The sequence below is a fragment of the Polyodon spathula genome, chromosome 18 (assembly GCF_017654505.1).
Source record: "Polyodon spathula isolate WHYD16114869_AA chromosome 18, ASM1765450v1, whole genome shotgun sequence".
NCBI lineage: Eukaryota > Metazoa > Chordata > Actinopteri > Acipenseriformes > Polyodontidae > Polyodon > Polyodon spathula.
This window is the reverse complement of record NC_054551.1, coordinates 3,973,415-3,998,924: the sequence shown is the minus strand read 5'-3', so window position 1 is coordinate 3,998,924 and position 25,510 is coordinate 3,973,415. Positions and strand designations below refer to the sequence as shown.

The 25,510-nt window shown below is 39.2% G+C and overlaps 1 protein-coding gene across 2 annotated transcripts in view; it reads right to left on the bottom strand.

Moving 5' to 3' along the window:
- Window positions 1-597: 597 nt before the first annotated feature.
- Window positions 598-25,510, bottom strand: part of LOC121331110 (voltage-dependent T-type calcium channel subunit alpha-1H-like) — a 67,521-nt gene continuing 42,608 nt past the window's right edge. Inside the window, exons 17-33 of one of the 2 annotated variants that reach the window (XM_041278314.1) lie at window positions 24,771-24,894; window positions 24,181-24,249; window positions 22,425-22,609; window positions 21,667-21,793; window positions 20,472-20,597; window positions 20,138-20,227; window positions 18,922-19,135; window positions 13,901-14,052; window positions 12,812-12,921; window positions 10,591-10,724; window positions 10,094-10,164; window positions 9,263-9,341; window positions 8,552-8,673; window positions 7,359-7,658; window positions 4,242-4,428; window positions 3,809-3,987; window positions 598-3,689 (exon numbers count right to left, since the gene is read on the bottom strand). In XM_041278314.1, the coding sequence (XP_041134248.1) occupies window positions 2,469-3,689; window positions 3,809-3,987; window positions 4,242-4,428; window positions 7,359-7,658; window positions 8,552-8,673; window positions 9,263-9,341; window positions 10,094-10,164; window positions 10,591-10,724; window positions 12,812-12,921; window positions 13,901-14,052; window positions 18,922-19,135; window positions 20,138-20,227; window positions 20,472-20,597; window positions 21,667-21,793; window positions 22,425-22,609; window positions 24,181-24,249; window positions 24,771-24,894 (3,490 nt within the window). In that variant the 3' untranslated portion in view covers window positions 598-2,468. The remainder of the gene's footprint in view (window positions 3,690-3,808; window positions 3,988-4,241; window positions 4,429-7,358; window positions 7,659-8,551; window positions 8,674-9,262; window positions 9,342-10,093; window positions 10,165-10,590; window positions 10,725-12,811; window positions 12,922-13,900; window positions 14,053-18,921; window positions 19,136-20,137; window positions 20,228-20,471; window positions 20,598-21,666; window positions 21,794-22,424; window positions 22,610-24,180; window positions 24,250-24,770; window positions 24,895-25,510) is intronic. The other variant, XM_041278315.1, reaches the window with a different exon arrangement.

Sequence of the window (25,510 nt, the reverse complement as noted above, 5' to 3'; positions counted from 1 at the left end):
ATATATATATATATATATATATATATATATATATATATATATATCTATATATCATTTTATTTTTATTATTTATCATAAAGTTGGTACAATACCCTTTTAGCATGAATATGAACATCTAAAGTAAATGATCAGCTGTTTGCTATTCATGTACTTTCTCAAACAACGTCTTACCCTCCTTATGGCTCAACACTTCCTTTATTAAAGCTTAACGATCCTGGTCGCATTAGAAGCAGCTGTAACTATTCAAATTTATGATGATAAATGGTAATTACATAATAGTGAAATCTGATCACAGTGATAGATTATACTTGATTAACTGTATTGGAAAAGTAATTAGTCCCATGATATAAATCAATCTTTCTATACTTTTTTTCTCTGTATCAACCTGAAAATCATACCTGATAATATGAGATGCAGAAGTCCAATAGTTATCAAATTGAAAGTGAAAAAACAAACAAAAAACTGTCAAATTATTTAAAAAGATGACGTAAAATAGTCACTGAAATCAACGTCGCTCACAGTTACATTCAACAGTGAAATGATATTTCATTGGCATGTTTCCAAACACAACAGACTAGAATAGTTATCATGTGGACTTGAGCATTGATAAAGTGTTTGTTATTTTTGAAGAGAAAGTTGTTAGATTCCTTGATGGGTTATTAAGGGTTAGGTTTCTTGCCACCAGACTGGTACCGGCAGTCAGTCCTGGCTGTGTGATCGTGCTGGGCAGCAGCAATACCTTGCATGCTGTTCTGAAGATAAGCCAATGCTTCTTAATCAGTTTTAATTACAGCTGAACAGGTGATACAAGCACATTTAAGTCCAAGAATATTCAACGGTGTTCCGAATTTCTGAAGAATCTGAGCAGTTGGTCTGATATGATTATTTTTTTAATAAGGAACAGATACAGCGTGGGGATGACAGCATTATATCCTCACACCTCTGCAGAGGGACAGCAGAATGGGGTGGAAGGTCGAGCGCTATTATTAAACTGGATGCATGATGATACGTGCAAAAAAGCCATTTCTCTTTTGATTCTCATGAGATTTAAACATAGTTATTTAATGTGCAGTAGTTCTGACTATACCACAGTTGTGGTTTTAGATGTCCATTTGCTTTTGCCTCCTCATACAGAATAGATGTACAAGCAAGGCCTGCAAAATGTAAATCTGCCAATCTAAAGGCAAAATAGGATCTTTCTGTAATCTGCTTTATGAAATGATTTTGATATAATAAATACTGTGTAAAGCAGAAAGCAGACCTACTGTACAGCATCCTTTCCTTAAAAGGACATAACCGCAGAATGAATCATGTACTACTGCTTTTGCAAGCTACTGTGTAGGGAGCTCATGATTCATAGAATTATGCACACTAGAAGGACACTGATGGATTTGTGTCTGTGTTCGGAAAGAAGATGTAATTTGTACAGACATTTCTTTTAATTATGATAGAAACATCGTGGTACCTCTACACTGTAAAGCAAGAAAAACATTTGTTTGGTATAATCTGGTTAGCAGCAAGAAACCAAAATTCAATACAGAAACAGGCAAGCATTCAAAAGATAAATGTTCAATTGTATTAATTGTGTGACTAGAAATATTTTTTTGCTAGTTTATTAGGACCATAGTGGACATCACTTAGGACAATTCTTCTGTCATTACAATAGGCTTATTAATTTTAAAGTAAAATACAATTTAGGGATGTTCTTTCCTTTTTCTTTCATTTCCTGGCCATCTACTTATTACAAATGATATCTGTGATTATTGCAGACAATTTACCTGGCTATTATAACATGATACTTTTTTTTTTTTTTAAGTCTAAATAACTATATATTGTTATTGCACTGGCTACAGCTCATTAGTGGGTTGGTTCTCATTGGATTTAATTTAAATTACGAAACAAAACAAACAAAGAATACATAAGTAAGCCTCGGTAGGTGGTCTATGCAAGCCAAAGTCAAACAAACTGTTGCCAAATTAAAAATACATTCACTAGAGCATAATAAAACATGGACCAACTTGGATTTCAAATTGATGTGTGCAAAACATTACAGTTCTATATAAAAATATGTGCATATGAAGACAGTTATTTTCTTCACCAATACCTTATTTTTTTTCTCTATTTACACAGCAAGATATATATAGAAAATGTACAGTTCTCTTTTTTGTTGCACTTTTTCATACTGTGCATCTGCACAATATAGTGCCAGTAAGTAAGTACGCATTTAAAAAAACAAAAAACAACAACAAACCAAAAAACAAAAAAACAGAACCCAAATCAATGTGATTGAGCTGTGGGAAGCTAACCCCAGTTCCATTCTGAAAACAAAAATTGCATATCCCATTTGTGTACTCCCTTTGTGGTCACTTTAAAAAAATACTGGTAAAGGGGTTGGAGGAGAACAGTGGGGTCCAGTACAAACACCTTATTTGCTCGCATACAGGTCTTTGCCTCAAACCCTCCGACGGCTATACGACTGAGTCGTCTGTGTCTTCATCTCTTGTGCTGACCGTGCGGACGAGCCCGCGCTTTCTCAAAGGGCTTCTCGTTACATTGAGCAGTCCTTTAATGCTGGTTTCAGAGTTGTCCCTGTGCTGAACTTTAAGGTGGTCGGGTTTCTTCAGTTCTGAGGCCGCCCCCGTTTCGTTTTTGGAGTCAAAGGAAATGGAGGAAGAAGGGGTGGATTGGTCACTATCAGACAGGGTGTCGGAAAGGCTGCTCATAGAGCCGACGTCTGATTGGTCGAAGGAGAATTGGGGGATGGAAAGGTGATCTTTCCGGCAGGAGATCGAGATCCGCTTTTCGGATTTTGAAGGTTGGTCCACCGTGGGCTGAGCCTCTAAAAGGTCCAGGGAGTCCCTGTAAACAGCGGACTCGGAGGACGGTGTCCTCCTGCGCAGCATCATGCTGTTTTCAGATACTTTGGTTAGAGACGTAGCAGTGGCAGAGTTCTCATTCTCTAAAGGAGGATCTATAGAGATACAGGGCGGGCTCATCTTTTTCTTCCTCTGCGTACCCGGTGTGTATGGAGACTCTGATTGGCCGTGCAGAGAAGAACTTCGCCTATTGTCCGAGGACTGGTCAAAGACAGAGTCTCCGTCGTCGATGGAGGGGCAGATCTCAATGGAGTGTCTGCGTGGGTCATCGGCCCATGATGGTTTAGCCAAGAAGCCCTCGGTGTCAACGCTGTAGAACTTCTTCAGGTCCTTGTCCTTCATGTTGGTTCCTGCCAGGCTGGTGGCACTGCTGCAGTTCTTCAGGGGGACTGGCGACTGGGCAGAAGAGATGAACGGGGACAGAGAGTGGCTCCTAGCATCTGACTGCCTGCTCCAGTCTTTGGCCGTGCTGTTGATGTGTTGCACCTCCTCGTCTGTTGGATCCACCGAATCGAACACAGAGTTGCCTGGATTGGCGCTGTTGCTGCTGGTCTGGCTGGAGGGCTGACTGAGAATGCTGTGCTGGCTGTACACCAGCCTGTGGGTGTGCACGCTGGAAGTGCGGCTGCGGGGGGGCAGGAGTGGAGACGGCTGAGGGGTGCTGTGGGCAGAGACCACAATGGGCCGCAGTAACGGCAGAGTCAGGCTGCTCTGGACTGGAACTTTGAACGACAGACTGTCGCTGGATTGGCCCTGAAGGTTGTCCCTCGAATTGTCGTTGTGTGTGTCAAAGGAGTCATGTTTTATTGCCTCCTGTAAACAAAACAAATATTTATTTCCTGGAGTCTGAAACTTTTTTATAATTTATAACTAAAATATAGTTGGACTAACAATATACAGTATAGGTCCCTATGTGCCGTGCAGAATTCTACCTGTCTTTGCAGCAGCCGGTTGATGCTGGGAGACCGGGAAGCAATCTGTGGGGGTGGGATCTTAGGCAGGCTGTTTTTGTCAAGGAGAGGAGATGCAGAGTGTGAGTGAACAGTCGTCACCGGGATCTGGAGCAAAGAATCCACTTCAGCTGCTTGAGACTGCACTGAAATCGCAGACCCTAAGAAAGGAGAAGTGTAGAATACTGAAATATGGAATGCATTTAGTTTACTTTCTGCTGGTATTATCAAGGGGGGAAAGAGTTTTAAAAGCATCTTTGTGATTAGACACCTAATGGATGAATAACAAAAGTGGATTCCTTTCATCGCAGTACCTGACTGCAGACTTAGCATAGAGGGAGGCTTAGGTTTAGAGTTGGAGTTAGAGGACTCTGCACATTAGGATTAGGGTTAGGGTTATGATTGTCTCTAGTACCTGACTGCAGTTCTCCATCAAAAGACTCAACTTCTGTCAGGGGGTAAGGGGTGTTAGCTGGCTTCACCGGCCGGAACATGTAACTGTCGTTGGGCAGAGAGTGCATTCTGGACACAGAAACTTTCCTCACAGATAGAAGATTCTCCTGCCCATCTTCCTTCCCTTGTTTGTCACTCTTAGCTTCATCCTGCAAATAAAAAAAAACAAAAAAACGTAACGTTATTCTCTATTGTTAATATGTTTTATGCATAAACACCCTAATTCCAAAATAAAGTACCCTGCCCAGAGGGTTTAAAAGAACTGTAAACTTTTAAATAATTTAAGATTTTCAGAGCTAACAAAGAATTCAAGGCTTGGATCCCAGTAGTGCCTGCCACATGCAGAAGGACAACTATGGAAAAGTGTTTGCAAGTCATGGGAGAGTGGAATGTGGATGGTTGTGGGGTTTTTTTGTTTTGTTTTGCTTCATGCCTTTTAGGACACGTGTTTAATCCCTTAAATCTAGCACCGAATTTTTGCTCTTGCTGTACTTCAACTTTACAACACAGCCTGCCAGTAATTCTTTTTGTGTGTCTCATATTGTGCAAGTCTGTATGAACCACCCAGAAAGAGATTAAAAACCCTTCTGGTTAATAAGATCTGTGTTTTCTTTGGGTTTTTTTCAGATGTGCAAGCAGGGAATTCTTGAGACCATGCCTTTTCACAATCTTTAGCTTCTAGTTTCAGTGACTCAGCCTTGACACAGGTATTCAGTGACATAAAAATGTTTACATGCTTCATGTGAGACGACTGTATTTGTAGAATTAGAAATACACTGATAAACCATCCACTAGCACTAAAGTAGAAACCACCTGCTAGTACTTATTCTTGATTGTACTGTGCTTTTGTTGCTTGTCAAGTACCTTGCTCATAAAAAAACTAATGTAGGCTAACAGTAAGCTGTGTAATTCCTAAGGAACAGAACCAGAGGCTTAAAAGCTAAACCCTAGAGCTGTATCCATAAAAGTGTGTTTCTTTTAAGCAATTCACCACATTTCTATTATTAAACTCTATAAGACACACAAAATGACGTTGTTTTAGTAAGCTTGTAAAGAAAATACCAAGCTGCAAAGATCTCTGTGCCAGTCATTTCTGAAACACATGATTTTTGTTCCAGGACTAGAGCCCTTCATGTAAATATGTGACACTGCAGAACCCTGCTGGTAAATATGTGTTATGATTTAAAAGGAATGGTTTATTGTTGTACTATTATGGTTTGAATGTAATGTTTGGGGTTATTTAAGAACGAGGAATGTTTGTTATTGTTTGGCAGCGTAGATGGAGTTAAAGCCCCACCCCTCTAAACATGTGCAGAACGTGGCCATCTCCAAATTGACTAAAGTAATTACTAATTGGGGGGGTGGCCATGTATATAAAAGCCCAGCAGTCCTCTCATAGTGGGGTGGATTGGAGGAGTAAGAGAAAAATAAACAAATGCTACTCATGCTGGCTTTACACAAGCACAATACTTCTTGGGTTCAGTATTTTGTGTCTATTTGTTTTGGTCATCGTGCCTTTCTGTTTTGAAAACTTTTTTTTTTTTTGTGTGTGTGTGTGTGTTTATTGCATTTATTTTTGTCCAGCGTTTTAACCCGTAGTGCTGAGTTTGTCAACTTCCTGTTCTGTGACATCACCCACTCAGCTATCCTGTCACAAGGGCATATTTCAGACATCTGTTTATTTTAGAAAAAATCTCAGTTTCTCTAAGAAATTAACATATAGCAGCTGTAGCTTCATAAAGCTTATTTAAGCAGATCAAGCACCGTTCTCTTTCCACCTGACTCCCAACACGAAGCTTAATGGTGCTCTCTCTCTCTGCAGCAGGTCCAATGAGGCTGCTAAACAATCAACTGCAAAGTGACTCTGCCAGCAAACTTTTCAGAGGCAGCCAATTGTATTACAAATTTCCCACTGGGCCTTTGCTACCAGGAATCCAACTCCTCAAATCCATCTGAAAACTTGAGCGGGAGGTTTCTCTGACAATCCCCACATCAAATGTGTATCTTTTTCCATTAGCCTCTTGGAATGCTCACAGGAGAAAAGTACGGACTTGAAATTCTCACAGTTGAGCGTGTGCCTCGCAGGTGATGTCATTAATTGCTGATTGTGCGTTATCGGCAAAATTGACATCACTGTGAAAGCTCAAAGCCATTTACTGCACCGATTTAAAAAAAAAATAAAAAATCTTCAACCAATGATGTGAGGGTGGGATAGAAGCACTGAACTGTAGCAAGCACAACAAACACTGTTGTTAATCATCTGAGCATTTTGGCTTGCACTTTGATCTCTTGATAATCCTTTCTGAAATGAAAACTATAGTGGCATTAAGAATGAACATGCACTAAAGAGCACACCCCGTGCATAATTCACATTAGCACGCACCAATCAGCAACCATGGGCAATTTTAGCAAGCCACTGTAATGCGGTTTCCAGTTTACCACAATGACAGTGTGCCCTAAATCTGTAATTCTGAACACTGGGGTTGGAATTATCAGTTCCAGTATTGGCCATATTGGTCTTCATACTGGTTACTTGTATTGCACTCATAATAAAGGTCTTGAAACCATTGCTGTTTGTTCATGGTGCTTGTTTGATTGACTGGCCTCTAGCTGCTCAATAAGCAATTATCACCCTACTTTTTTTACACATCGCAGTGTATCATTAGCTTCTCTAAATCTTGTCTTGGATGTCATTGACATGGAAATTTCATTAGCTTTCTGGCTAATTCACCCTGTGCTGAGAGCAGCGGATGATCTAGAGATCAGAAGGGTTTTAGCAGGCGAAGGCAAAGGGTTTGTCAATCACTCCTGCAGTGGCACTGATATGATCTGTCAAGGATTTCAGCAACGGAGCAACCTCTGAAGATCGACTATTTTGAAATGCATCAGAAACATGTGACGCTGCACATGGCCCTTTGCAAGCCACAGTTTCTAAAGCAAACTAGTCTCAGTGTTAATATTTCATTGTGTTTCAAGTTCAGCAATTAGCTTGTAGTGAGGAATCTAGTTTTATTTTAAAAAGGTCAATGCTACTGGGTGATAAATGGTTAGCTGTGGTGTTCCCACTATCTTGCTTTACCTGTCCTGGGGAGTCTGGCTTTGGCCCCACATAGGTGGCCCTGCTGTCGGCCCCCAGGGGCCTCTCCCCTGTTGAGGCGCTGAGCCGTCCTGAAATCTCCATCTCGATCTCAGCGTCCATCTCTGCGTCCTCCTTGGCCTCCTTATTGCTCTCCTCCAGGTGCTTCATGAGCACGGCCACAACCACATTGACCAGCACGAACTGCGCAATCAGCACGAAGGTCACGAAGTACACCGGCGAGAACAGAGGCAGGTAGCTCAGGCAGTGCTTGTCCTCACTGCTGCACTCGCGCAGGGTATCCTGGGACCAGGGGAAAGAGAGCAGAGGTTCTGTACCATACTGACATTCTGTAAGAGGTGGGGGCAGGATTTTACTCCAGCAAGATCTCTGGGCACCGGTCATGCTCACTCAAGGAAGTTTGGAGTGTGTGTTAAATTCAGATTATCTGCAGGCACTGTATTGTATTGCATTGTATGTTTCATTACTTTCTTTAAACCATATTTACCATTTTATATAAAAAGGATAAAACGGTGACTGCCCGTGTTTATTCCTTTTAAAAGCTAGCCTTTAAACAAAAAAGCAGCCTCCCTGAGATATAAAAATGAAAAGACAAGAAGAATACAACAGACCAAGTGGTTCACAGCAGGCACTCGCCTCTTGTTCTCTATCAATGGCAAATGCAAAAAAAAAAAAAAAATAGTTTGTGCATTTAAAGTTTTTAGTTGTCAGTACTGCAATGGCACATTTTTTTATTTTATTTTAAACAGGCACTTTTGTTTTGTCCAATCCAAGTGAGATATTGCAGGAGAGCCCCCCCCCCCCCCCCCCCCCCCCCCCCCCCCCCCCCCCCCCCCCCCCCCCCCCCCCCCCCCCCCCACCCAAACACTGACCCCCCCCCCCCCCCCCCCCCCACACACCTCAATTTTTTAAAATAAAAAAAAAAATAACCCAAAACAATATTATAATTCAATATTGAAATAGGACCCATTGCCAGAGAAATGCCACATTTCCTGTTTATTGGTAATGTTTTTTCAAGCAATCACACATTTTTCCATTCCGATTAGGGTAAGTTGTTGGCTCAGTGCAGGAGAAGTACATGACATGCTGTAATTGTGCATATGAAGTGACAACACAAGGGGCAATGCAAACAAAAAAAAAAAAAAAAAAAAACAATCAAGGATTTAAATTCTTACCTTCATTATGCCGTTCCAGTTATCACCAGTGGACACCCGAAACAGTGTAAGAAATGCCATTCCAAAGTTCTCAAACGTGGCGTGTCTGCTTAAACCTTCACAAGGGTTTTCATCATTACAAACTGAAAGAAAAGAAAGAGTAATGTTTTTTTTTTTTTTTTTTTTTTTTACACCCTAAAACAATTAATCTGAGCAGTGGAAATGACCCTACCTACAGTAGTACACTGGTTTAACCTTTGGGTTCTTGTTCAGTTAGGCAGTTTCAGCAGAGTTCCTAAAATGTCTGACAGCTCTGACAAAGACTTGAGTTTTACATTAAAATATAAATTACAAGTTCAAGAGAGTTCTGGCATGTTTCCATTTTTAGAAGAATGACCTGCTTTCTAAATTGGAAGTATATAAGGTACCCTGCCGCCTTCACTCATAGCTTTTGTACTAGAATGAAAAATGACCAGCATATAAAAGGCCAGATCAGTTACAGTAATTCCTGCTAGCATTGAATAAAGCATTATTGAGCTTTGCTTGCTTTTACTGCACCCTTTGAGCGTCCCAGCAATAACCTTACAGGCTCAACACTGGTTAGGAGTCAGTTTTAATTCCTCAGAAAAGGTCAGGTTAAAAGGACGGCTGCTGCTGCCTTTAGATTTATTTTATATTCAGCAGTGGCAGTGGGCCAGTTGAGCTTGTTAATTTTCTATGTGTTACTCTCACCTAACTTCCCGAAAAGCTCCACCCCCAGAGCTGCGTAGATGAAGAACAAGAGCATGAAGAGCAAGCCAAGATTCCCCACCTGGAGACGAGACAAGCAAGGCTTAAACAACACCAGACACATTCCTGCCTGTCTTCAACTGTCAGCAGCCTACGCAAGTAGGTCACTGTTAGGTGATTAGGAAGAAGATTTGCATTTGCTCAGTTCAGGAATGGAGAGGAAGAAAACAATAAAATAAATCTGGTTAATATAAGCTGTGCCTCAGTGACCTGGCATTGATATTTTCTGCATCATGGTCCACACGTTGACATTTCAGCCATCCATGTAAACAATGTGGCAGTATGCCTGTCAACAACAATTTCTCACAGGGATCATCCGCCACTCTCACATAATCAAAATGCAACCTAAATAAGGAGCTTTAATAGAGCACCTTCTGGGGACCACAGAGTTGGAAACCTTTTAGCATCATTGTATATCCCTACACCACGCAATAGACTGCAGAGAAAGAGACACGCATTAATGAAAACAGCTTTAGCGCGATTATGGAAACGAGCCCTCAATTTCACCTCAGTTCAAACTAATACCTTGTAGTTCCCTCTGCGTCGTGTTTTGTGACTAATCAATAGGATGAAAAATGGATATATAGAGAGAGATAGTGCTACATACAGATCAGTATTTTGTATAGTTGAAAGGAGGAATAATGCAAAGCCCTCATTCCAGCGAGTGAAATACTGGTTATTTAGATAAACATTCAAGCCTCTTACATTGGGTCCTCAAACATGTGCACATGTACTGGAGTCACATGATCAAATCAAAGTGTACAGGATCCTTACCTGTGGCAACGCCTGCACCACTGTGTCCAGCAAAGCTCGCATTCCAGTAGCCATCTTTAATAGCTTCAGAACTGCGAAAGCGGGAAATGCATTGTGAAAGACAGCTTTTTGCAATGGTTTATGCTCAAGTCTTGTTATTTTGAGACTTTGTCACCTTTGTGCAAAACCGCTTTCTCAGTCAACTCTGAGATACAGATTTAAGCAACACAAGTAATAATAATGATTACAATGTGTCCAGGCTGACTCAATCAATATTCAGGACACAGGAATGTGATCATTTTGTTTAGAGCAATACAATAAGTATATAACCCACCCCAAAACCTAATCATGGAGCTGTGACCTGCACATTTTAAATGTAAAATCGCTACGGTTTAGTTTCCTTGTCTTACACACATGGTTATTAAATGTGCAAGCAACACAAATACTGACATCTGTGTACCTTCATACAAGACCCAAAGAAGAACCAGAAAAATAGGAGAATAAAAGCTGGGGTGTACCTCTTGCGATTCTTAGCACTCTCATGATGCGGATGATGGTTGGGTTGATTGGAAGAGAGGCATTCATTTCAATTTCTTCCAAAGTAATTCCCATTATGGACAGAAGTACAATGGCCAGATCCAGCTGGTTCCATCTAGCAAAAAAACAAGTAAATAAATAAATAAAATGAAACTAAACTGATCAATTCTACATACAAGCGTTTCCAAACATATTCAAAGAATAATTCAATAGAAAATGTTGCAAATAAATTAAATCTGAAGTAAATCAAAAGCACAGTAAATGGATCTGATATTCTCCCTGCACTCAATCAGCATGGCACGCATTGGAAAAGGTCAGGTCAGGCCAGGAGACTAAATTAATTGAATTGTGAGGATCTTGGCTTGGCTCCTACTGAAGTCCATAGCAAAAACAGAATCAGCACAGCTGGCACTAAAATAAAATATACCGATGTGAAATTTGCACCAGTTCCCATCCCCTTGGTCTGTCATTCACGTGCTTTGTAAAGCAGCTTTTAAATGCTGACATGCTTTAAATGCACTACAGAATGGTCAATTATATTGCCAGAGCCACTCAAAGACCCATTGTTGTAGCTCCCCTTCTCCCCAATACCAGATCGTAATAACAGTCATTCTTGTCAATTTGCCCCTCCACTGTTCTTTCCAAAATCCAATGTATGGTTTTGTGGCACCAACATGAGCACCACAGGTAGTATTATAACTTTTTTTCTTACACATGTCTTGTCGCCCTGAACTGTACACAATGGATTTTTTTAAATTGCTATGAACTGACGGTCACAGGCGATACAGGTGATACATACACTGGTTAGTTTACTCCCTGCTTAGCTAATTTTATTTAACAAGACTTAATTTCCTCAACTAGGACAGTCCTGAAAAAGAGCTGCGCGTCGACTTATATGTCTATCTTAATAACCTGTGAATATTCCTCAGACAGCAGTGTTGTTCAATCTTGTGATGTCATAGGCCAGTGTGTTGTATGTGTAACTGCACACTGGTCACATGAGTGGTACTGGCATTCCTCATAGTTACAGTTAGCATGCATGCACAATTTAGCACAGAAGTAAGAGGGTGTATGAATTCCAAAAATATACCATTCTCCTTCTGTACCACCAAACTAAGAATACATGAATATAAACCCCCCGAAGGCACAAAGAGAGATGCCTGTAGTTAGAAGTGAGAGGCAACAAACTCAAACCCGGCGAGAATATTTTGTTTTCTTTCTGTCGTGATCCAGATTAACTGTCAGTTCAGTTGAGCGTGGTTGAGTTAGCATTGGGTTTTAGGCAACACTTTCAGAGAACACAAGTCAAAATACATTACCTGCTTACAAATATATCTAACCCCTTTATACACTGTAAATGGGCATTTTAAAGATTTGAGATGTCACAGTTGTTTGAGACATGATTTTCCCCAGGAGAGCGTAAACCCAATCCTAACCCTTGACAAGGATGAAATGTTTTGGCCTTCTTGCATTTTACTCTGCTTCCAAATCAAAACTACACTTGAATACAAAAGACTGACAAACTTTCCATCACACATATGCAGTCATTAGTTTAAAATATGTTTGTAAGTTTATTGTTTTACAGTACTATTTAATATTTTATTAATAAATGTTGAATGTTCCTGATAAACTGAACATCACTCATTTTGGTTATTTTTCTCAGCAAGCAATTTGACAAGAGACACATGTAAAATTAAAATGCAAGGTGAAGAATGTCAATCATATGGAATGTTTCTGTGGAATGCAATATATAATTAAGAACCTGAGAAGAGGCTTATGCCTTCAAGCATGCTTATAAAATGGCTGATTATGGACATATAACTATAGGAAAATCTGAATTAGCCTGTCTTCATTCTTCTAAAGTGCCTTCTACATACTGTACTTGCGTGCCAAGGCCCTGTGTAGATAACAAAAACAATAAATGACAACTCAGGTCAGAGAAACCATCTGTAGTATTAAAAGCTTGAGGCTTCTTAGTGTATCTCAGATGAGAACTGAAAAAGAAAAAGCCCTGCTGCTTGGGGACCTGAGCTGAGCTGTGCATTAGTGTGGAGGAACAAAGTTTGGATGCCAAAACACCAAGAGTGACCTTACAAAAGCTTGCAAAGAAGTTTACTCTCAACAACCTTGTTAAAAAAATCAATCAACCCGTTTACTTAAAACTTAAATAAGCTCATCCGATACTATAACATGTCATCTTACCTGTCTTTGAAGAATCTTCGAAGCCCAAATGCCACCAGTTTTAAGATCGCCTCGAACACAAACACTATGGTGAACACGTAGTTGCAGTATTTCAGGGCCTCATCCAGGGACTGTAGGGAAATACAGACACAAAACTGGGACTCTACCAGTGAACAGTATAGTCAGTGATTAAGCTGCATACAGAACTGTGGAGCCACTGGCATTTGATGTCTAATACACCCCCTCCTATAATCCAAGCACACCTGCTGGACGTTGTCCATGTTAGATTTTGTCCTGCTGCCGCCTCCACATTACAATGATTGCAGGGTATTGGAGTTGCTAATAACTACAGCCTAACAAGCACAGTGTCAGGGTCACAAGACAAACTTACGATAAATATCAGGGCTGGATTAAAATGAAAACCACGCCTGTTCAGGGTCCCTGAAGACCACTGCTGGGCTTTATTTTGTACATAATTAGTACATAAATAAATTAATGGAATCAAATTTAAAAAAAAAAAAAAAAAAAAAAAAAAAATGGATGTATCCTTCAAGGCAACACCAAAATCTCAGAGGTGTTTTTAATGCCCTGATATTAATGAAACAGCTGCTCTTTAAATGGCTAAACCCTAACCTTGAACACTGTAACGAATGACCTGTCCAATGCTGAGGTGCTGTGGTATAGTTTCTCAGGGGAATGGCCTATGGTGCAGGATCAACACCTCTGACCTTCTAGAAATGCCTTCAGTATCTCATCAGGATCCTAAGAGATCTTATTGGATTGTTAATTTGTTTGATTTATGCTTCCCTTTAATTCATTAACACCTTTTTCATTAAATCCATGGGTGGTGAAACAAAATGGGTTGTGTCAACTCCTTTATTACTAATAGAATTAATCTACTGGCAGACTAAAGCTTTTAAATGTATGCTGCTTTTATATCTTACCGCGTTAAATCAGCTTAATGTGACACCTTATCGTGTTTTGGTTTGCATGCATTGGCTGTACCATGCATTTTATTTTCGCCACAAGCATTCAATGATGTTGTTTTAATGCAATGGCTTATGCTCCACCACGCACACCACGTCTTCATGCAGTAGCCACGGCTGTTACCTTTGGCTGGTTGTAGTGCTCCATGGACATGGTGATGACATTAATTCCAATGATTAAGGTGATGAAGAGATCCAGGTAGTGGCTGGTACACAGAGTGTGGATGTAGAGGCGGGCAGGAGAGTAATTGGCATAATAAGGGCGTCTCTGGGCTTCTATATACAACAAGACACAGCACAGGATGAGTCGTCGGAAACCAGCAGTATACAACAGAGCTGGCTGGATCTTCACAATAAGTGGCTAACCATGTGAATACAGGTTACATTGCAGTTACTGGTTCCAAGTGTTGAATGCATCAGGATTTTCTCCAAATAACATTTTGACTCAACTTATCTGATGTACAAATTATCTGTAACAACAAAGTTCTGCTTCAGTGTTTAGTTTGGGTATATTTTAGTGCTAAAATTACTTACGTACAAAAGATATTGGCAGAAGCAGCTTTAACACAATATTTTATATTCTGATACAAGTTCAATTTGACAAAAATAAAAAAAATTAAAAAAAAAAAACAACAAAAAAATGTTCTATTTTGTCTTGGGTGGATTTAATTTTATTATTATTTTTTTTACATTTAAACATTTCCTGCCCACTTATTGTGACTAGCCACCTAGCATAGAGTAAGTACAATAAGGAATATATCAATTTCACCACCTAAAACAAAAAAGATAACTATGAATCGGAGGCAAATCCTACAGCATAATGCATCACTTTGTTAAACTTTGAAGATATTGGGTTGTGCTCCTGGGGATGGAAAAAGAGCTCATTGTGGTTTAAAAACCCAAGCTACCATAGCTGCTGACCTGGAAGTTACAGTTGGATTACTACTATCCTTCAGCCATCGTTATAAGTTCTTAACGCCATAGAGCCATTCATCAAAATCATTATTCACAGTGCTATTGTTTGTCAGATTTACAAGCAAACAGGGCAGGGGGCTTATCAGCTGTCGTAACTGCTTTATTTAGATTCTGCAACAGTAAGAGTAAAAGTACATTAATCCCTTGTACTTCTCACTGCTCATATTTTTTGCTTTGCCACTTCTTTCAAAGATCGTTACGGCCTTTAAAAATGCATACAGGCCGAGGCCCAATCCAATTCTGATAAAGAAACAACTGTTTATTATTTTTTTAATATCTAAAAAAAGTAATTTGGTAATATGTTTCATGTATCTGTCCCCTGCATTTTTGTTGCATTAAGACAGGCAATTTTCAAATTAACATGCGCTGCTGACTAGCAAGTTTAGGGCTGACAGGAATCTCCAGGTACTACTGAATTTACAGATCCTAGTTATTAACTCAAATTAAATGTAGAAAAACAGTGGAGATCACTTTTTCCCTACTTAAATATAAGTCAGAAATAAAAGCCATAATACTATTTAACATGTAAGTTCTCTACACAGCATTTTACATTAACACTGAGCACACTTCACAAACCATCTTTCTGAGACTGCCACTTTTGAACAAATGTTTAGAAAAAAGCAATTTCCAAAAGCAAATATAGTATACTGGGTGAGGACTGACAAGTGATACCACAAGACCCGAACTACCATACAATACTACACTATAGTATAGTAACTATACTACTGTAATAACGACTATACTCAGTCACTGTTCACAGAGATTTTTACACCACATTTGTATTTCAATTTATTTTCTTTAATTAGTTTTTCTACAAGATCAGTATTTGGGTATATATATATACTTATGTAACATGTTTACTATTATAGGCAATCTGTTCTTCAGTTTATCATTTTATCCAGTGACATCACTGTAAGATTGTTTGGGATTCACTGTATGGCACAGGACTTTTTTTTTTGTTAAAGCTGGCTTACTATATTTCTGTTCAGTATCTATCTTCTGTGACTCGGGTTAAGAATGAGAAAGCGAGCTGGTGTAGATTTGACTATCTTAACTATGTGGTGACACGTTTCTGCCACTTCTCATCCTGATGACAGTGGTTGCAGAGAGATCTATTTTGACAAAACCAATCCCTTCTGACACGCAGGTCATTTCTTCACTGAGAGTCTAGAAACCACCTTGACAGTAGCAACTGTGTCGATTTCAACGCAAGTCTATCATTTGTATTTTGATTTGAAACGATTTGGAAAAAAAAACCACACACACACACACACACACACACAAAAAAACATGCAGTACCATGTTATAGTTTAAAGATAAATCATGTAGTTTTAAAAATAAAACAATTGTGCTGATGTATAGCAAAGCTGTGTTTTGTAATGTGACAATGTATGCGGTATAATAATTGAAACAAAATTGCTTTTTCTAATTTGGCTACTGAAGAGAATAACCTGTATTAAGGTGCTATTGGATACAGTGCTGGAATAACTCGGAGTGAGATGTATGGTGCTAGAATGGAACAGCCTATAATTGTCATCTATTAGAATTAACTAGGTACAAGGTATAAGTTCAAAGTAGTTCTATTTATGTTGCTTAGCTGCTTCCTGACCCACCTAGACACAAGGGGATTTCTCTTTGATAAGTCCGTTTATGTGATCCTACTGTATACTCCTGAAGGCATTCCTCGGGATGCACTGGCCATGTCTGAACCTCAGTCCCATGGGAATTATTTTTATTTTAAAATACTCACTTGATTGGGTACCAACAAGCAACAAGTCCATTTAGCGTTAATCTCAAACTACCTCACCAAAGGGTACATTATGCTAGTGCTACTTGAGGTCTGTGGAACCAGCTGATTGTGTATTTTCTCCAGCATATTTTCTGCAGTTTTTTCTTATTGCATACTGTCTCTATATGATGTGAGAGCTTTATACAGTCCTGATACCTGAAGCTGTTATTAAATTGGTGATAGCGGACTGACAGCTTCCAGCAGCCTGCTGTGAAGTTCAGCAGGAGTGATGTTAAAAACAGCAGGGCTATGGGGATTCAGATACATAGCTTTTAGCTTTTTAGATCTACTTGGGGGACTCGCTGACACAGGGAAGATAAAGAGAGAGCTAACACTCCTAATCAATTAATTATGTAGCGGCACAAGCAAACTGAAGGTTGCTCAGGTTTTTCAAAAAGTCTTAGAAACTTCACACAGGGCTGAAGGTCATCAAATTTCAGCCAGGACGTGAACGTACGCTGTGTGACTCATCCTGCGCACCACGGGGCTGAGTTTCCACCTGAGGAGCCACTCGAGGACCCCGTCTTTGGGAGTTCTTAACTATCATACTGGGAAAAAAAAAAAACAGCACACACTTGAAAACCCACCATTAGCATTCCATCCTAGAGGCCTGTGTGTGCATTAAAATAAATGCAGGCGCTAATTTTATCTACATTACCGGTTGTCGCTTTAGTTTAAATTGTGTGGAATGAGCTGCTTCTTAAACACATTAGCCTAATGTGGAACTGCCAGTACATTTAAAGTCAACTCTGCAAATGTCTCTCACATGTAGAGTAACAGTAGCATTGTAAACATTAGTATGCTTACCTTAATATGTATGAACTATTTATTTATTCATTTTAAATTTTGGAATCACAAATTGTTTTTTAGCCCATTTTCTCCCCAATTTGAAATGCCTGATTCAACGCTGCAACCTCTGTGCTGACTCGGGAGAGATGAAGACGAACACACGCGTCCTCCGAAAAGTATGTCGTCAGCCATCCGCTTTTCACTCTGCAGGCCTGCCATGCAGCCACCTCAGAGCTACAGCGTCGACAGACCACGCAGCTCTGGGCCAGTCTACAGGAGTTGCTGGTGCACGGTGAGCTGACGACACCCCGGCTGACCTACGCCTTCCCCATCCCAGGCGGCGCCCGACCAATTGTGCGCCGCCTCCTGGGAACTCCCATCCACAACTGGCAGTGGAACAGACTCGAACCGGCGACTTCCAGGCTATAGGGTGCATCCTGCACTCCAAGCCCCCTATATGTATGAAATTATAGAAAATAAATAAATGAATGAATGAAAGAATGAATGTTAGGGCATATTTTTCTAAATAAAATTCAAAAGAAACAAAATAAAGTGAGCATTCCCACCCCTAGACCAGAAAGATGGTACAGTGTAGTGCACAGTGATCTGGCTTTCTGAACTGAACGGAATACTGTGTCACAGTTGTGATTAATTCACCACTTATATAATTAGAAGAATATATTCTTTTGTGCTGTGCATACAGAAAACTGTGTCAGGTTGTATGTTTAAAGCACGTTTCTATCATGTCTTGTAAGGTTTAAGTGGCTTCATCAGCAAACACTGACAACTACAGAGAGGTTTCACATTTCTGATTTTGTCACATCTTTGAAAAATGCAAAGCAAGCTTATTTACAAACCTATCCCTGCTATTCAGAGTCCAACTGAACTTTACTTTGTTTTACATGCAGGAGATTGAGTGCTATCACTTAATTCTACTTGTCAGCAATCCAGAAGTTTAAATGGAATTACTTTTGAATTGCTGACACGTAGAATTACGTCATAGGTAACACATACTGAAGCATTTGGAAGCTGACCTTAACAGAACACTCATTTGCAGTAAACAAATGCTCATGATAGATAGCACACTTTACCCATATTAAAAACCCAACATTAATCCAGGCACAGAATCATCATGATTAGCAGACGCAGCCTTGCCAATATCAAGAAGTGTTGAATGCATCGTTAATTATGTTTGCTTCTCATATCAATTAAACAGGAAATCAGCAGCAAGTAATGAAAGGGATGGGTTTGTTCACATGAAAGTCTAAAATGTAAGATGGTACTTTTTTCTTTCTTTCTGGAGTACGGAAGATTAATCAGGCCTACTGTTTTGTACGTTAGATTAGGTCACTGTATTTTGTAAGAATCTAAGCAGGATTGCATTAACTTTTTTCCTGCTCAGCAGTGAGTTTTCAAGCTACCAACTGCTTTGTCATACCCTCATGCAGCACGTTTGTGGCATGCAGGAGCATGCTTTGGGTTAGCATGATGAGAATTTTCTCATTCTCTCAACACGGTTCTCATGACTACAATTTTTTTCAGATTCTGGGAGCAGGCAGGGCTCAGAAAGATCGCAGAGATATTCTACCGACCAGACACGTATATCTCCTTACTCCTGCGCTTTTTCTCCAACCGCCGGAGACGTTTCTCCTCTCTGAGGCGCGCCTCCTCTGCCTCCTGGTGCTGCCGGCACTTGTGGAAGTTCTCCACTACCACGCCCACAAACATGTTGAGCACAAAGAAGCTGACGATCAGCAGGAAGGAGATGAAGAACAGCAGCATCCAAGGGTTGTGGTTTCTAACAGGCTGTCAGAAACAAACAAGAATAAAAACAGATTTCCAGAAGAGCCAATCGTAATTTCAAAGAAAAAGCTAAGGTCTATTATGTTGAAGAACTTATTGCTGTCATTTAGTATATTAAAGAGCATTGGTTTTTATACACAGAAATCAGACCTGACTAAGTCAACAGACTACGGGGAGTTTTAAAAGACTTGATTTCATGCTTTACTTGTCTACTTGCTAAGCTGATGGAAATACAGAACCATAGGCACCTTCAATAGGAATGTCCTGGTTTGTATATGCATTTTTTAAAGAAACCATTACTGTATAATGTATAAAGGAATGAATGACATCTAAGTGCAAGACAGCTAAAACTTTGAACCAGAAATTGAGAAATTGGATACTAATGAGGAATAATTGAACCAGCTATGGCCACTAATTTGGTCTATGGGGCCCAGTTGTCATCAGAAAAAAGCTATAATGGCTAGGGGATAAGGCCTAAGGAGAACTGCAAATACAAGAGTAGAGCAATTCAAGGAAGGCCCAAGACCAGGTACATAACAGCCTACTTTTTAATCCTAAAACAACTTATCCATTCATGGTCCACAGAGAAGAGCTGAAGGAGATGAAGCTTGGTGTGGTCTAATTTGTAGCAGTGTGGGAGTAAACAAATAGATATGGTACCTATAAAGCTGAATTTTCTCATTGTATTTGACTTGAACAACGTAAATTAAAATTGCAGTTAAATGTAACTTGGCAGTCATCCACATCAGCCCTTGCATACTGTATTATTCATGATCTTGTTAGCCATTTTGGTTTGTAGTTTTAAAATGTCAATACACAATTAAAGAAACACACCACTAGAAGAGTAACAGCATGCTAACCTATTTTTGATCCAGAACCAGGCAACAGCAATAAAATGTCAGCAAGCTGCATCCAACTACTTACACAAAGGCAACAGTATCCAGTGTGAGGAATAGGCGATTCAACCAGTAAAGTGGTTATATTATTAAACTCAAATCATCATACCTGCTGATCTATCCCCACGGCATCCAGACCATCATACATGATGTTCACCCAGCCGTCCTTGGAGGAGAGCACGAACAGAGACATCAGGGCCTGCAAAGCAAAGCTCGCACATCTATTCACCTTGCTTCCTTCAAGCGTAGTTCCTAATCTTATAAAATACTGCAACTGTTTATTTCAGTGAAATGAAGAGGTATCTTGACATGGGTATGACATATAGCACAGTTCTCTTGACTAATGCATTCTACTGTACTTCTTGTTTAGATGAACTTAGTCACCACATCCAGCTGTGCTTTCTTTGTTCCAATTTCACGTTGATAAATCACTCAAACTGTACCTGTCCCAAGTTGTCAAAGTTGTACTTCCTACGAACCCACCGGTAGTTTGTTTGCAGACAGTCAGATTTGTTGGTTATGTTTTTTGTGTCAAATCCCTCACAGTAGTAAAATTTCCCTTTGAACAGCTGTAAAATAAAGCATCAATTTCAGGATGTGCATTCTTATTTTTAACTGTACCAGTAAAGGAAAATTTAAAAGGGTTATACATAAATGCATACATTTATATATATGTGATCAAATCCAGCTCTGGCTACATAAAACTGCCTTTAAATGAAATACAGTATTGCAAAGGTTCATTAGTCCTTATAGAACTGAGAAAGTTGAGACAGAGAGCCTTGGAGGGTGTTGATAACCAGAGAGAGATGAAAGGAGAGTTTGGAGGAGTTCCCTTTACGAGATCAAAGCAGACCTGTTAAGATGGGAAAACAGCTCTTGTCTCATTTCTTCAACCAGTGTTCATATACTTTTTTTTTTTTTTTTTTAACAAAAATGATAGTTCTGCTAACAGCTTGCAATATTATGATTTTTAAATGCTGTTGCTGGTCCAATGACAGCTGTTGAGGTTGTAATACAAAAAGGAACAGGGCATGCCTAATGCACGTGCCTGAAGTAATGTGTGTGTTCACAAACTGCTGAAGCCATAAACCATCCACAAGATGTTAAAATTATTTCTTGTTCTGGAAGGTAACACTGAACTTTGCTGAGGTTTAGCACACTGATCGCCAATGTGTGTCAAACCCGAGGCCTACAAAGGACTAGCCGCTGACAAGCAGCCTACCTCACAGATGTTTACAAAAACTTGACATGTTCCATACAAGTGTTGAAAGCTGCTGGCACGCATTGGAAAAATCATTTTCAATTGGCTTTTTATGATTCATGCAGGTCGGTGCTAAAAAGTTATTTCCTGCTAGTTTGACAATATATATATATATTTTATTCATTACAAAAAAAAATGATAATGATAATAATAGGGGCACATACTTAAGATTCCAAGATCCTTAGGGATTTGAGGTCTACAGCTTTAACATTTGTATATTTATATGCTTTGTATTGTTTTATGTGCATTAAAGAAAGAAAGAAAGAAAGAAAGAAAGAAAGAAAGAAAGAAAGAAAGACACTGCTTCTGTGTATTTCCGACAGCACTGTGAACTTTCATTGAACCTCATAGTTAATGAATGCCTTTTGATACTGTACCTGCACCCCGAGGATACCGAATATGATGAAGAATGCACAGCAGATCAGCACGATATTACCAATGGGCCGAAGAGACGTTATTAACGTCTCTACCACCAGCTTGAGACCTGGAGCTCGGCTAATGACCCTGCAAAGATACACAACACCATAGTGTCTCATTGTATACAGAAAATGGAGAACTGCATACAGTGTTTCCTCTGCCAACACAGGTTCAGGTGAAAATCAAAAGAAAAAAAAAGGATTGTTTCATTAGGCTTGGGCAAGAAAAAATAAAAGCAAAAAATATATATTTTATACTTTACTGGAATCATGGAACCAAATGGCAATACTTCCAAAATAATTAGTAAAACTGAATTATATATATTATATATATATATATATATATATATATATATATATATATATATATATATATAGGAAAATAAATATTTTAAAATGTAAAATGTGATTATTTTAAAACTACTTGGCATATTCAATTAATATGACATTAATCAGTTAACAATCCATTACATACTTATTCATAAGCCTTACAAGAACAGGGTTACCATTACCATGACTGGATAATTAATCATTGACGTTAATAAATGTTTTATTACATCGTCATTCTTGGAACCAGAATTTTTTTTTCTCATGGAAATATGATGCATCTTTGCATGATTACAGCACAATATATTTTTTTAACATGCTTTTGACATGTTTTATTCATTAAAAGCCTAATAAATGGAGTCACCATGCGGTCTGTGAGGATCTGATCTTACCTCAGTGGCCGGAGTGTTCTCAGCAGTCGAAGAACCCGAAGTATCCCAAGAATCTTTGCTCCCCCAGCAGAGGCCAAGGAGACGATGATATCAATTATTGAGACGAAGACCAACACCCCATCCAGAATGTTCCAGCTGCTCTGGAGGTAAGTATTCTCACCCGAGAAGAATCCCAGCGCAACAACCTGCAAGCATGCCAGAGACCAATGAGATACATTGCACTGCGTACAGGGACAACATGATCTTAAGAGACACCAGAACTTCAGTATTAATTAAACAATCACTATTTGACGTGGATCAACAATAGATTCAAAACAATTATGTTGCACAGGACAAAAAAGATGTGTTGCAAAACAATACAGTACTCTGAACAAGTGTTGCAGAGAATATTTCCAATCATGCTGACCCTAAAAAAAACAAACAAAACAAAAAAACCCTGGGTAACCCCTTAGGTCCCAGAACATCAGTGGACACCGGTCTTGTAAATTCCTAGAATTCCTAAACTTTGGTGTACATTTACTGTAGGTCTCAAAATGTTTATGAAATGAAAAGAAGTCAAGATTAAACTGGATTTACAATTACAACTGATATTACAGCTGGTTTTGCCTGTGCATTTCCACTAACCCTATACAAGCCCACGTATCTGTAATTCTGAGTGGTGTTATCTCTCACAGACCTGTATACAGCTGCAGTTTAACTTTTGCTCCTATATCTATTTGTATACTAAGTGGTATCTAATTCAATTTAAGTGTGCTAATTTTTCTTTTGAAGTCATCTTCGCACATGAAGTACACAATGGAATTTTCACACAGAACGTCCTGAAACACATTGGTGTCCAACTAAATATATGGCATTGATACAAAACCATTATATTGAAGGAACACTGCCAGGATACGCTCTGTTCAATTAATAGAGTCTTTACTTGAAACTCTCTTGGGAGAAGATGAGAAGAACCAATAGAGGAATGCTGTCTTGCTAACTGAGCTGTGACGCTATTGATAGTTTGGTATCCCCAGTGAAAGTCTAACATGCCCACTGGAGGATATCTCCCCAACAACCACCACAACAGGGCTGAACGGAGACAGCAAAACCCAGCTCCGTGTCTCCCAAATCAGTAGCTAAAATCATGCACAGAAACCAGGGCATTGGGCATCATTTCAATGTTCCCCTAGTCTAATTATTAATATTAACACAATATTCACCATGCCACAGGAGATATCTCTAAGTAAATTAGCATGAACACAGCTGTGTGCTCAGCTGCCAAAGTGTTAACTGTGACTGCATTAAACATGCAGAAATATGAACGGCAAAGGTGTATCAGTGACATGGACAATATCAACACATAACAAATGTCAGTATTATAAAAAAAAAAAGTAGGTCATCAATACCTACATCTGTGGCATGTTGAATAGTGCATCATAACCATGAATTTCAAGAGCCTTCAATAGTTCAGCCAACACGGATGGAAATAAGACTACTGTTGCATAGCAGTTTCACCCATTCCAGCTTTGACTATGAGCTTGATTAGCCAGTGTATTGATTACAAGCTCAAGTGCATCTTATTAAACTCATAATAAAAACAGGAATAGATCTGCTCTGCAAGTCCATCCCTTAGTCAATCACGTGATTCAGTAACATGAAACAGGCCATCATGACCTAACTTCATAGTACACATTTCAATGCAAAGTTGCCACAAATTTGAACAATGCAGTTATGAATTAGAACTGCAACAACAACCAATAAGTTGGACACCTACCTTAACTGTCATTTCCGTTACAAAAATGGCAGTGAAGATGTGATTAGAGATGCTCAGAAACACTCTCTCCTTTATAAACATGAATGAAAAAAGGACGAAAAAATCATTAGAACATTAGTAATTGTAGTTATGTTCGATAACTAGAAGTGCTACCAATCAAAAGTTGTCCCACACTGTGCTATTCCAACTGTACCGCTGCTCTTAAAGCAGAAATAAATGTTCAATTCAATCATTTTAAACATAGCTCAAAACCACAAATGGGTTTCGAAAAATGAGTCACTCATAAATGGCTGCTTAATATTATTGTGATTAGATTCTGCTGGTAGGAAGCTAGAGGCAAGCTTATGAAAACATTTGCTCCAGTCCTTAATTAACTCTTTTGTTTTTGTAACATCAATACGTTTTTTGTTTTGTTTTTCCATTTCACAAAATAGGAATTAAAGACCTCTGTACGCATTATAAATCTTGAAGCTCCTCTGATAAAGCATTTCCCTGGAACATGAACCCAGACAACATGAAGGCTCGCGATGTGTCATGCTGGATGCGAAGGTCAGAGCTGGGGAGAGAATGATTAAAGTAATATTGCTTACAGTGCTGTGCGGTTGAATATCAGGCCTCTCCAGTGCAATGGTGATACAGTTGAGGAAGATGAAAACGAGAACTACATGGTCAAACATCTTGTGAGCAATAAGCTTCTGACACATCACGCGAAACCTAGGACAGAGAGAGATGTCTTAACAGATGCACCATGTCAGGGGACAGGACGCCATCTCAATGAGAAGTGACATCCATCACATAGCACAACCACCCAGGGCCCAGGGCCATCAAGGACAAATACAGGAGAACCCAGTAGTGGAGAATGATGGCCATTGGATACAAGCAGGAAAATGGTAGCGACAGACGATAATGGAAGTTTTATTAGTACCTACATTTAAATTTTTTAAAAATCCCTGCTTTGAGACCCAGAATTCTAGATGATGGGAAAACACAGTTAAAAACCTATTCTTTGGGTTTACTGGATGGTAGAAAAGGGTCACCTATTGGTTCTGGTGGCTGTAATTCCCCTCCACATTTCAGTACAGATAAAATGGGAATTGTATTTTTTATTGCAGTTTCTTTTAAGCAAGGAGATATCTGATTGTAGCCCCATATGTTGAGCATCTTGTTTCAAAGCAATGGTAAAGGAGATGCAAGTACAAAAGCTGTTGTTAGAGGATGTTAAAATTGCATTATCTAATTGTAACGATTTGTCATTCCAATAAAACATCATTAGAAACATATTGAAACTCTTGAAAAGGTAATAATAGAGCTTACTTAATGAATACTTAAA